The sequence below is a fragment of the Trachurus trachurus genome, assembly GCF_905171665.1.
Source record: "Trachurus trachurus genome assembly, chromosome: 24".
NCBI classification, from domain to species: Eukaryota; Metazoa; Chordata; class Actinopteri; order Carangiformes; family Carangidae; genus Trachurus; species Trachurus trachurus.
In genome coordinates, this window is record NC_139910.1 from 22,503,233 (window position 1) to 22,516,617 (window position 13,385).

General features: G+C 44.0%; 1 protein-coding gene across 1 annotated transcript in view; it reads left to right on the forward strand.

Moving 5' to 3' along the window:
• The window catches only part of LOC311007603 (MAM domain-containing glycosylphosphatidylinositol anchor protein 2), a gene marked incomplete at its 3' end in the record, with an annotated part of 194,251 nt that overhangs the window by 84,636 nt on the left and 96,230 nt on the right, over nt 1-13,385 (forward strand). The window contains exon 4 of the mRNA XM_084000852.1: nt 11,861-12,057. Within this exon, the coding sequence (XP_083856978.1) occupies nt 11,861-12,057 (197 nt within the window). The remainder of the gene's footprint in view (nt 1-11,860; nt 12,058-13,385) is intronic.

A 13,385-nucleotide genomic window follows, 5' to 3' on the forward strand; every position in this document is an offset into this window, starting at 1 on the left:
TTCCGTTAAACCTCCTCCACATTTTCCCGCGGTATATGGTATTACCATGGCCAATTAAAAATCATTTTGTACAGTTCAGACGGAGTCACCAAAATGTCGTTCAGAAAGGGGAAAGCCTACCAATTAACAACAAATAGCTAATAACAAAATGCGTTGGGTGTTTGCACTTTGTATAAAAAGAGTTCAACATTAGAAGATCTAACATCCATCGGAGCGCTGAGCAGCTTATCACTGCGGATGCGGCGCTGCACAGCTGTAGCAGCGTCTCTGTGTGTTTTTATAACATTGGCAAGAAAAAAACACATGGGCACAAGCCTACAAGACACACATAGTAACTATGGCAACATAGTGCTTCAAATCTAGCCAAGTTTTTTGCAGAAGTTGTAACTCACTTTGCGCCTTTTTCTCTCTCTCATCTCTGAGCCGCCACGTGGCAATGTCACGTGCATCAACTTTATCAAACATTATTCTACTGGAGTAAAATTAAAAACTCAACCACACACATGTAGGTGCTGGAGATACACTCATTATTTAGGCAGTAAAATACCAGGCTTTTTTTTTTATGACGACGGTAAACTGATATAGTTGCTATTTTGAGATACATCTTACCTTACAGATTTAAGATATACCTTATTACCGTATTACCACCCAACCCTACTTCACATACAATTTTACGTATTTTTTGGAGCTTTTTGCCTTTAATTGAAAGGACAGTTGAGAGAGACAGGAAATGGGGAAGTGCAGAGAGAGCTGGAATGACATAGAGCAAAGGGCCACCAGGGGAATCGAACCGGTGCCGGCTGCATCGACGGCTGTCGCCTCTGCATATAGAGTGTCTGCTCAACCCAGTGAGCTATACAGCACCCCCAACACTCTGGTTTCTTTTACTAAGAACTCCAAAAAAAAAAAAAACTTTCTTACTGTAGCCCAAAGCACAAAGCTTCCACATTTGGAAAAAATCCAAAATCTCACAGGTGTGCTGTGCCGAGCCACAGGTGCTTATGATTGGTGTCTTGTTGGTGTGATTGGTGTTATGTGTTTGGACTGTGAAATAAACGAACAGCAGGCTACTTAGAACTGAATTCACAGAAAAACCTCTCATGACTTCTCCGCCATCGGCTCTTGGACTGGAAACATTTATATGGCTGAAGATCGCCGTAGTATCTGGGCGTGATCAGATCCCATGATACCAGGTGATGCATTGCACAATCTTCCAAAAAAAGATCCCATAATGTATGTAGACAAAGATATATGTGCAAGCGGCTCTTAAGTGCTTTTGGATGTAAATGACCCGGCGTGATGAATGGTGTGATACGGCCACGGTGAGTTATCTGAGCCTTGTTTGAATCAGGATAGAATGAATCAGCACATTATGTGTACATTATGTAAATGTTTGCGGGTGTGGTTAATGGAGGTAAAGCCAGTTCACGACTGCCCATTACTCTTTCAAGGACTCGCTCTGGGGAGGGGCTCTTAATCAGAGCAGCGGAGTCAACCTCATATCCTGCCTCTGTTTTTCTCCACATCAGGAGCTCCAAACATGCTGCAGTGTGATGGTGTTGTGTATGCTAATGTGATTATCTCTTGTTGAATTTCATTCTCATCTCCGTTTTGTTTTTTAAACACTTTCTCTCTGGGTGAGGAAAGTACGGTGGCCCTGACGCGCTGCAACTTAAGAAAACACATGCAGACGCACAGCCCATTGAGAAAAACATCTTCATCACTTTGTGTTTTCTTCAGCTGCAGTGCGCTGAACTCTCAGGGCCACTGTAGGAAAGACCACATGTGCTGACAGCTGGTTAATATTTGATCCTGAATTTTTTTGATATGGGCAATAACATCCAATTATAAGAGAATTCATTATGCTTAATGATGATATTCATCTTGAATTCTGCTCTTTTACGAAACAGCATTTCATGACTGAATGATAAGGTGTTGTTTGAAGACGTCTCCTAAGGATTAACCTCCTGAAAGGTTCTAAGGAAAAAATCAGTTGAAGAATATTGTTAAAACAAATATGCAGAGCTTTGGGTTGTGTGGTATTCCCAAAGAAGACCAAGGAGACAAGAAATGAAAGAGTTCTTTACAGATATTTTTTTTATAAACGGTGATATGAGACAATGGAAAAGAAAAAGAGAATCATTGTATCATATGAAATGTTACATCATACAGAACACTAGAGGCCTGCATTAAAGACACTATGAAATAGGCTCATTACTCCTCAAAATAATGTAATTCCTATGCTGCGATGGGACATCCTGCAGTGAGAAAGAGTCATCCCATGTCATATCTGATGAAGAGGGGCAATGTTTAATATGATCTAATGACCAGATTATTTATAAAAATGTGATGTCACCGGTGCAGTATGACCTCACTGTGATTCGTCATTCGGCAGGATCCTTTAAATCCAAGTTTTTGTCCCGTCTTCAAAGAAACACAGCGCTGTTCTCTCTGCGGACATCAGACATTACATCAGTGCTCAAACTTGCATCAGCCAACAGGAGGCCGGCCTGCTGTCCAAACAACACAACAGGTGTTGAGTCATTGCCTTTTCACCCAGCACACACAAACACACAAACCAGATCTCTCTAGCCACTAAGATACACTTCATCATCTTTAACAAGTGTGCAGCTGATGGTGTAAAGTTATTATTGTTGTCACATTTGGAAAATAAACTATTTGACATTTGCAGAAACTAGGGATGGACTTTTTTTTTTGTAATTTAAATATTTAAGTACTCTCATTATCTTATGATGGGATACTGGATTACTGGCAAATTTACAGTACAGTGCAAAAGTTTTAGGCAGGTGTGAAAAAATGCTGTAAACTAAGAATGCTTTCAAAAATAGAAGTGTTAATAATTTATTTTCACCAATTATAAAGTGAAATAGAAATTTAAATCAAATCAATATTTGGTGTGATCACCCTTTGCCTTCAAACCAGCATCAGTTCTTCTAGGACGCCTCCATGATGCATGATGGATAAGCATACTTTTTTCATACCGGACTAAAACTTTTGCACTGTAAGTATTTTCACATTTAAAAGAAATATGGGATGTGTATCCAACTCCAGTGGCTGCACATGTAGCTACTGTAGAACGTTATCATCTACTTTCACGTTTACAATATAGATCAAAATCCAACAATGGAAACCAAGTGCAATTTTAAATGCATCTATTTAACATCTGTTAGAGGAACTTCAGTTATGTAGATGTAACATTCTGTTGTTAAACATCACAACAGCAGTGACTGTATGGACATCTGTACTGTGTTGATTACCACGTAATTTGCAATCAACAGCATTAAGGATTGACCAATATGTTTTTTTCAGGGCTGATACTGATTATTAGTAACCAAGGAAACCGATAACTAATGTTTAGAACCAATGCTTACTGTATTTGCAGTAAAAATGAAAATATGGTGTTAAAATTTAGGATAACACGCCTGAGATTAGACTGAATACAGTTTACTGTTTGTTTTTTGTACACTGTGAAAATATGGGATAAAAAGAGACCTTAAATTTTTGTAGAACAACACAGATCTGGGTTCAGTGGGGGCTGTGGGCGGGACAGTGTTGCACAGCCAAGAGTGGTGACTTCAGGCAGAGAGACGGCTGCATCAGAGCCAAAGGAGCGCATTCTAAAATACATTGATTCTATTGGTTATCAGTCAAATGAACGGCCAAGTATTGTCAGCCATGCCGATAATCAGTTGACCCCTACACAGAATAAATCAGAAATTTAAAGTTGAAACAAGTCCTTTTGCTTAAATCACATGTGGTTCATCAAACTAGTGTAAATTTAACACCACAAATCCTACGTAGCATGTTATTGCTTCTCTTTTGTCCTTGGTGCAGGTGCAGGGAACACCAGCTGAGCTGAACTATTGTAGCCACAAACAACAGGTGCATGAGTGAAACCCTGCTGGAATAATAACAAGTGCTTGAGTCCTTGTACCCATCCAGCAGAAATATATACGGTCACTTTTTATATCAAGAAAATGCCTCCAAATCAACATTCAGGTCATCGCTTGTTCTTGGTTGTGCCTTGTCCAGCCAAAGAAAAAGAAAAAAAAGGAGGAGGTCATTAGGACGAAGCCACAAAAGAACTCCCATCATGCCACTGGTGCTTTGCCTCCAACTCTAATGGCTGATTTCTAGGTGGTGGTGGTGTTTGGATCACTGGTCTGTGGCCTGCCTGTTTTCTGGGGAGATGAATTAGAAAGGAGATGGGCTGAGGCAGACGCTGCTGTCTGAGGGAGACGATGAAGAGGAGATTCATTACTACTCATCCCCCTACACCTACTCACACACAAACAAACAAACACACACGCACACACACACACCAGAACTGGGCCTCATTATTTCCTCATCTCCATCACTGGGAGGAAGTGTGGGGTTACAGGCTATTCTATGAGGCTGCTGACGTCTGCCCCGCCATTTATCACACACGTGGACACGCACATACACGCATGGGTGTTCTGCACACACCTACAGACGTGCAGTGTTCCTCCCAAAGACGGCATAATTGGAAAAGCACTGTCACTGAGGAAGATGGAGGTGCAGCAAGTAAGTGGGCTGCAGCTCCCTCAACACAGCTCCATCTCTTAAAGCAACAGTTTAAACAGCACGGTTAAAACACAGGACGCCTTCATCGGGCTGCAGGGAAACATCATCCTCTCTGCCAGCTTTAACATCACATATTTGCATAGCTTTGACTTCAAGGGAAAAGGTGCAATCAAGTCCACGGTTTAGCTCTGGAAATTCATTAAGCACAAATAAAATCCTTTTCCTTTTTTTCTCTCTTTTAGCTCCATGCTGTGCATCATTTAAATCATTTTTTTGTACATTAGCAGCCAGCAGCTGGAGGGGTCAAGCCCACTTTACTGTACATTAGAGTATCTTCCTCCGGTACTAACAAGACCATTGTCCTCTATAACATTTAAGCTACTCTGCTACCAACAATGTAGCATGCTGTATCGTTCACTATCGCTCCATTGACTCCATCCTGCATTGCTACCTTAATTGCCAGTAATTACACTTAACCAGGCCTGATGACTGTGGCCTCAGAGAGGGAGTTAGTTACCATTACCTTAATGCCCGATGCAGAGAGAGAGAGTGTGTAAGGGGATGAGGAAGTCAAGTAAAGGAGATTTTATAGAGAAGGAGAAAGGCAAGCATCACCCCCACCTCCACCCCGGTAGAAATTTAAGTTCAAGTTAACACAGGGATGTGGAAATGCCTCATGAATTATTCAGCACTTGCTACAAAGTACCACAGAGGCATGCCAAGCAGCAGCTATGGCAGGGGCGCTGTGTTGCCCTTTACAAACCTTAACCCAACTTGTCCGAACCCACCCACCCTCCCAATCACCACCCGCCCCCCACCCAACCCCCCTCCTCTGTGTTCCTGGCAGAGACAGAAGAGTAGCCTTTATAAAGCTCTGATCTCAAAGGGCTGCCCCTTTACACAATATTAAAACAGTTGTTTTGACCCCTGGCAACTGACCCACTGATTAAATTTCAATTCTAAACTTCAAATATTAAAGCCTGCATTGGGAGTTGTGTAATGAATTGAGCCCAAGACACACTCACCCACAAACACACACACACACACACACACACACACACACACACACACACACACACACACACACACACACACACACACACACACACACACACACACACATACAGTACCCTAAGCTAAATGAAGCTGCCACATTGTATCAGAGTTAACACCAGAAGGATTATTGACTTTTTTATATAGACAGAGTAAATGACTCTGATCACACAATTGAGTGCATAACTTTAATTGAACGCAAAACTGTTAAAACATCTGCACATTGACATCTTCATGTTTCTATACAGCAGTGGTTCCCAACCTTTTTTGGCTTGTAACCCCATTTCAATCAGGACAGACCATTTACGACAAGAGAGCCAGGTTTGAAGATGAAGATGAAATTACATTTATTGTGAACAAAATAAACTTTGGCGCTTAGACCACGGGGTGTAGACCAGCCGAGTAAACTGATCTGGGGATGAGAAGCTTGTATCTGAAGAAGTTATATCCCCCCCGGGCCTAGACACTGGTGGTGGTAGGGAAGCTTGAAGTCGCCTGATGAGGGAACTTCTGGGTTGAAGATCCAGATTAAGACAGTCTGTATCTTGATGGAGGTGGTGCAGGGGTGGAGGTGGGCTGAGAGTTTGCTGAAATGATGGCTGGATGACAGGAGAGAGAGAGAACTTTTAAATTTGGCAGACTGTGATTGGTTGAATTATGGGAATAAGGGTGGAGCGAGAGGATAGCGGGAAAATAGAGAAAGGGCTTTGAGGCATGCTTAAAGAGATAGTCTTCCTGTCTGAACTTTCGCTAAGCTTCATTTTGACATCACAGATTTCTGGCGACCCCCGCGGTCACGACCATCAATCAAGATGCACCAGCTCAGATATTGTTATGCTGCATTTTATTTGAACTTGATTTATATTCAAGAAAGTTAAAGTATAGAATACAGTTGTTTAAGATTGTGTGTTGTGTTTTTAATCATTATTTTAAAAGAATAATAATTAGTTTAAAAAACAATTTTTTAAATCAAATACTAGACATTTCAGGCGACCCCATTTGAATTCCAGGCGACCCCATGTGGGGTCCCGACCCCAAGGTTGAAAAACACTGCTATACAGCTTCCAGATGTGTGAGATACACAAGTCTATATAGATCATGTTACTATTGTCTATTTGCTAGCTTGCTCAAATTTAAGCAATAGTTCCAGATGTTTTGAAAAAAGACTTTCTCATTGCGAGGGAGCAGATCTCTCATAACTGTGCTGTTAATCTGGCTAAAGGTAACACACACAGTCACAAAGTATCTGTAAAGCTCACTAATTACCACGGTACATCTCATGTGAAAAAAAAAATGACTGTGGGGGCAAGAAATAGTTCCTGAGTGCTACAAACCCTCTCATCCTACTCTCAGCAAAAAAAGGCCAAATAATCATATTTCCCAACATAATGAGTTATTCTTGTAGGCAGAAAAAAAGACAAAGCTCAACATGTAACTAACAGTTAACAGAGACCTTTACGACTGTTTAGCTGGTTCATTGTGGAAGTGGGGCAGCTCTAACATTCCTCTAGGTGCAAGTAGTTGCTGAAGACATCTACCGCAGTATTTTGAATGCTTCAAATTAATACCTTAATCTGGTTATTCACCATAATCTGGTTAGAGAGTCTGTTTTATCCACTGCGCTGTCATTCTACTCTGCAGGGTACATAAGATCTCCATCAGAGTTAGATCACCAGCCATGTGTGTTATTACCATTTTAATGATGTGGTTTAAATGCACTTAGCTGTCTTACTGAAAGATGTGTCCGGTCACTGTGGGTGTGTGGGTTTTTTTTCTTCTTCTTCTAAATCATTGAAATGTGTGTTAGACTGCAGCTGAATGTGCTCCTCCTCAGATTCTCTGCTCTCTCTCCTTTCATCCGCACAACAGCAGCGAGAGCGAAGTGCAGCGCGTGAAGCAGCTCGCGCTCCTATCTCGAGTCTCAGTGAGTGATATTCAGTTGGCTGAGATATCTCTGTTACACAGGCGCCATCGTCAGAGTGGACTTATTGCAGAAATAGATGCATCATGCCCCTCGCCCACCCTCCGAACACATCCGTCCGCCACCACAATCACACTTAAGTATAAAGCAGCGGCTGACACCGCATAGATACAGCTAGCAGGAGCTGGTTATTGTGGAGTGTAGCCATGAGATAGAGGTCACCGTTGCCAACGGGGTTGAGAGATGGAGGGAAAGGAAACGTTCTGACAGTAAATTACATACCGCATTCACATATTCCATCAGAGGCCTCCGCATCAGACGGCTGTTATATCACAAATATGGATTATTAACCTTTTGACCCTCACAAATGAAACGCATTAAAGCGAACCATTCAGCAAACTGAAATTACACACGATGTCCATCATTTCGTCGTTTTTTTTGGCGTCATGTTTGATGCAGCGTGTTTACATACAGTATGGTGTGATGCATATACAGCAGTTTGCAATTTTACTGTATCCTCCTACCTCCTATCACCCTGCACTTTGTATGCATTAGAGCGGAAATGTCTCAGACACTGAATCTCATTGTCAGCCCTCTCCACACATCATCTCATCTGACTGTACCACTGGTTGTTTTTCTTTTTCTTTCTTTCTATTTTTTTCTTTTTTTTCTTTTATAAATCGTCCAAACTCCATAGACGGCAGACTTGATGGACATTTAATCTGGTCGGAGACACATTTTCCGGCAGCCAGCCTAATGTCTGAATATGAGTTCACCTCTTATTGCCTCCCATTCATGTGAAGGTGGCTCTGTTTTTTCTTTTTTCTTTTTTTTTCTTTCTTTTTTTTTTTAGGATTTGCTTTTAGACTCCAGCTTCTAAAAAAGAGGCTTGAAGGTGAGGTCCTTCACAGGGCAGTCTGCCAGGTAATAACTTCTTTAATCGCTTATGCCTCATGCCCATATTTCCACACACACACACACACACACACACACACACACACACACACACACACACACACACACACACACACACACACACACACTCAAAAAAAAGCCTACAAAGAGAGCAAGTCACCTTTATTTGGGAAGAGTGTAGGAGACAGCTGCTATACAGGATCATCACCTCATTAACCCGACATCTGGAGAGCAGCAATTTAGAAGTTTTTTACACGCTGTACCCTCCTTTCCCTTGTTTTGCCTCTGTTTCTCTCTGACCACAACACGTCCACCCTCCACCCCACCCCACTCACCCCTCCTCCCTCCCTCCCTCCCTCTCCCTGTCTTGCTGTGTCCTGGCACGAAATAAAAGCAAATTGCATATCTTCAACATCACAGGGCTGTTTACTCAGGAAAAAGGCGTCGCACAAATGTCATTCAGATCAGCCGGCTCCCGCTGCTAATCAAGCTGGGACTGTGATTGGATGAAATTAATCGCGGGCCTTCTCTCTGTCGCTGGCGGCTGACAGCCTGGGAGCCTGATAGGTGTCTTCTTCCCAGGTGACTGGAGCAGATCAGGTGGAGAGTGAAAGACATCAAAGCCTGGAAAAAAAATAGAAAAACCCACATTAGATGAACACCCGAGAGACAACCACACAGTGTGTGTGTAGGTGGAGTGAGGTAATGTGAGTTTTCGTGCAGGTGTCTGCTTCTTTTTTCTTTTTCTTTTTTTTGGGAAGGGGTTGGGGAGGGACATGAAAGGAAGCAGCTAAGGTTTGATGTGATAATGAAGCGCCTTCTTTAGTCTTCATCTTCTCTTTTATCCAAACCACTCACTTGTGCCTATTTGTCCAACAAATGTTTTGCTGGACCTATAATGTAGAAATCTGCCTTCCTGCTATTCAAACGGGAATATCAACACCTTCCTCTCCGCTCCGCAGAACAATGAAAGGGATTGTTGATAAAACGAGTGTATCTTTTCTTATGCTTGTCTTGTGAGACCTCCTCTGACTCACGCTTTCCACATCCGTGTGTCACACCAGCTCCACCCCCCAACACCCACCCCACCCCCGGTGTCTTAATATCAGAGAAACCCAGAGCTTTGAGACTTGTCATGCTTGGTGAGAGTGAGCAGGAGTGATGCTAAGGTTAGCTCACTGGAGCGTTTAGCTGTACATGGGCAGATTTACCGGCCTGTGAAGCCATAAACCTGCAATTACAAACCCTAACAACTCTGGCGCAGGCGGCCCCGTACACCACAGTTTTCCTCTGGGCTCGGGGATTTAAGCTTCACAATCAGTCAAGCGTGACTTCAGAAGCTAATTGCACAACAGTGACACACGCACACACACACATACACACACACGCAACATCCTTACAGGAGAGGGACTGATGGTGGAGGTGGAATTTTGTTTGAAATTCATCAAATTTTAATCCAGTGCGTACATTTCCATATTTCCATATTTATCTCTATGCGCTCCTAGCATCCACTTCCTCTCTGCATATCATTTTGGCCCTATTAATAGCTCCAAACCACTCCTTACCTAACACACAAACACACACACACACATACTTGTCACCACAAGGGGGGGAAGAAAAAAAACAAAAAGACAATCTCCTATCAGGTCTGGCTCTCAAAGACACGTGTATCACAAGGTAGATAGCGCTGTCAATGAATCACTCCATTTCTGCCACACTTAGTAAATTGACTGCTTGATGCAGGAAACAGATGAGAGAGACGCAGGGAAGAGCCAGAGATAAGATGTTGGATTCATACTCTCCTCCTCCTCCTCCTCTCTATAATGAATCAGTGTATTTACTTAGAGCAATCTGCTCCTCTAAAATGGCCCCGCAATCGCTCTGTCTTCTCTGGAGCGATGTCACCCCCTCTTCTATTTTTTACCCCTCCCTCGCTCCCTCCACCATCAACTCCCCCCCCTCCCCTCCAAAAGGTAATTGCTCTTACCCGAGACACTGTAATGGATCCTGGATGAAGTATTGACCGCTGCTAGATTTTGATTAAGGGGCTGTAGGGCAGAACATGTCTTTAATGAAACTGAGGAATCAGCATTCTCTGGCTGCTGCGTGGAGGCTGCTGCTGCTGTTGCACCGTGGCCCCCACAGGCACCTTGATTAGGACCTGATCCTCGGCAAAAAAATCCAAGGGGGTGGGCAGAGCTACTGAATTAAAAGTGATGAATTCATCCATTAATATTACCTCGGGCACGTGTAGTTTTTCCTCTGGAGGCTTATAATCGTTATAGATTTGGATATTCATTCACTGTAAGCTGTTTGCACTCTCTGACTCACAGAGTCGCACGGCAGCTCTCCCAATCACTCCATCTTCCACTTTGTTGATCACTCACTGATACACTAACTCACTCATTAATACACTCAGTCACTTTTTCCCTTCATATGCAAAAGGTCAGCCTTTATCAGTTGGAATTTTTAGCATGAGGGATAACTTGCATTAGCTTCCCTCATCCTCTCCCTTAAATTGCCTTTTTGCTCGTGTTAAAAACTGATTGCATCTCGGACGGAGATGAAAGGGAAGGCAGCTAGCTCCCCTCGTTCTTTGAGCGTGCAAATGGACATAATCTAAAAGGCGAGTATTAGCATGCTAAAAGACACCACAGCTATGATGAACACCATTTGCCAAGGCTTAATGTGATAGCCGGGTAAGATGATTAACTTTGAATCCATTTAATCAACCACGAGCGCTTCCTCAAATAACCAACTGTCTAGTGTTGGGGAGGGAGGGAGGGGTGGGGGTGGGGGGGAACTTCCCTCAGATCTGTTGGGAAATGGGCAGAGCAGCAGATGTGTCAAATCACAGAGAGCCAAAAAATCAGAGCGCAAGGGGCAGCCAAACATTATTCTTTTGAAGTGATGGACATCAAACATCATTTTGCGCGCAGTATTTGTCACCCCCGCTCATGTTTGAAGCTCACAATGGAGTGGGACCGGGAACGACGTAGCGGCTCGCTCATCGACAGAGAATTCAATGTGCCCTTGGGTTGTATCCTATTGACTTAAGTAGCTGGAGTATAGTATAGTGGGCCTCTCACCTCCTCACACGCATCGACCCCTTGTCTGCACGCGGATAACTGGCTCTCCTAATGCAGTGAGAGCTGTGACCCCCCCTTGGTCAGACCTTTCACCACAATCAAGCAGCACAGATCCTTTTGAGATTGCATTTACTGGTAATATGAAGATCTCAAAGCTGATTTGTTTATCATCGCTGCAACAGCCCAGCAAATATACACTCATGGCTGAAATGCGGTCAGCGCCATTGATTGACGGTCCAGAGATGATCGACTCATTCCTCTGTTATTTTTTATCAATATTAAGCTCCACTGTGTGTGTGTGTGTGCTTCTCTTCAGACCTCGATGACCCGGTGGTGACGGTGCACCAGAGCATAGGAGAAGCCAAGGAGCAGTTTTACTACGAGAGGACCGTGTTCCTGCGCTGCGTGGCCAATTCCAACCCGCCCGTCCGCTACAGCTGGCACCGCGGGAGAGAGGTGCTGACCCAGGGCTCGGACAAGGGCGTGGAGATCTACGAGCCCTTCTTCACACAGGTAAGACAGACGCAACGTGGAGAAAGGCAGCGTTTCATCTTGGCTTTGGCAATCTTTTGTGTTTTCATCGTGTTTTTGTTTTTTCTAAGTCTCCCCATGCCTCACCCCACCACCTCCCCCCCTCACCTTCTCCAAGCTACTGAAGTTCTCCAAGCTGCATAAAAATTGATAGTGAAGGGAGAGGACGTGAAACAAAACATGATAGCTAAAGCTGGTCCCAGGTCAGAGCGCGGTCCGATCGTGCGACTAGACTGTCCCATTTCAAAGACTTCAAATGCAGCCTTCTTCTAGGCAACAAAAAAATCCAACAGGTTTACCCTTCTTAGCCCAAACTGGCCCAAGATCCCAAGAGACTCTTTTGAACGTAAATATTGTGTCCAGCTTCAGTTCAACAGCTGATCCTAAAACTGTTCAAAGCATGGGCCTTTAAACAAACTTCTTTTTTTTTTTAAAGTTACATGCTGTGAAGGAGGTTGCTAGACAACAGGAACCACACTTTGTAATACAACATTAACAGCGGTCTCAGCTGGTGACACAGTGTAATGGCGCTTTTCCACTACACAGTCACGGCATGGCTCGGCACGGCTCGGTTTAGATGCTTTTCCATCACAGCTGAGTTCTTCATAGTTCCTCCACAGCGGGGGCGGGGTCGTCATATCACGGCGACTACGGCTTTTTTTACTTTTCCACTAGCCCCTAGTACCTGGTACCAGGTGCTGTTTTAGTACCGCCTCAGCCCTGGTTCCAAGCGAGCCGAAGCGATACTAAAACGTGATGTCAGCCGACTGCCTTCAACTGATTGGACAGAGCGTCGTCACTGGAAGAGTGCGAGCGCTACGTCCGACATGAGAATCAAAGCCAGAAATTTCAAAAACAGAGCGGCAACAGCGAACACTGATCTGTACCGAGATTGTTATTGTTCCTTCACCCGAGTCAAATGTTGCTGTGTGTAAAACCACACTGTGATCTGTTAACGAGGTGCAGACGAGTGCGTTTGGAGCTGACGAGAGGATCGAAAAAAAAAGAGAGAGACAATGCCGCCCCGCTACGACCCGCAACGACCCCGCCCCCGCTGAGGAGGAACTAGAGAACTCAGCTGTAGTGGAAAAGCACCTTTACCGTGCCGTGCCGTGCCGTGCCGTGCCGTGACTGTGTAGTGGAAAAGCGCCATAAGTCTTACAGTACGTGGACCAGACCGGTTCATGTCAGTTGGGCCCCCACTGTCTACAGCATTGAGGAAGGGCCACACCTTCAATGTCCAAGTCTACTGACGGATCCGTCCCCTGAGTTGTGACAGCGCCGGTGTTTTGATATAAAAGCACAAAAAA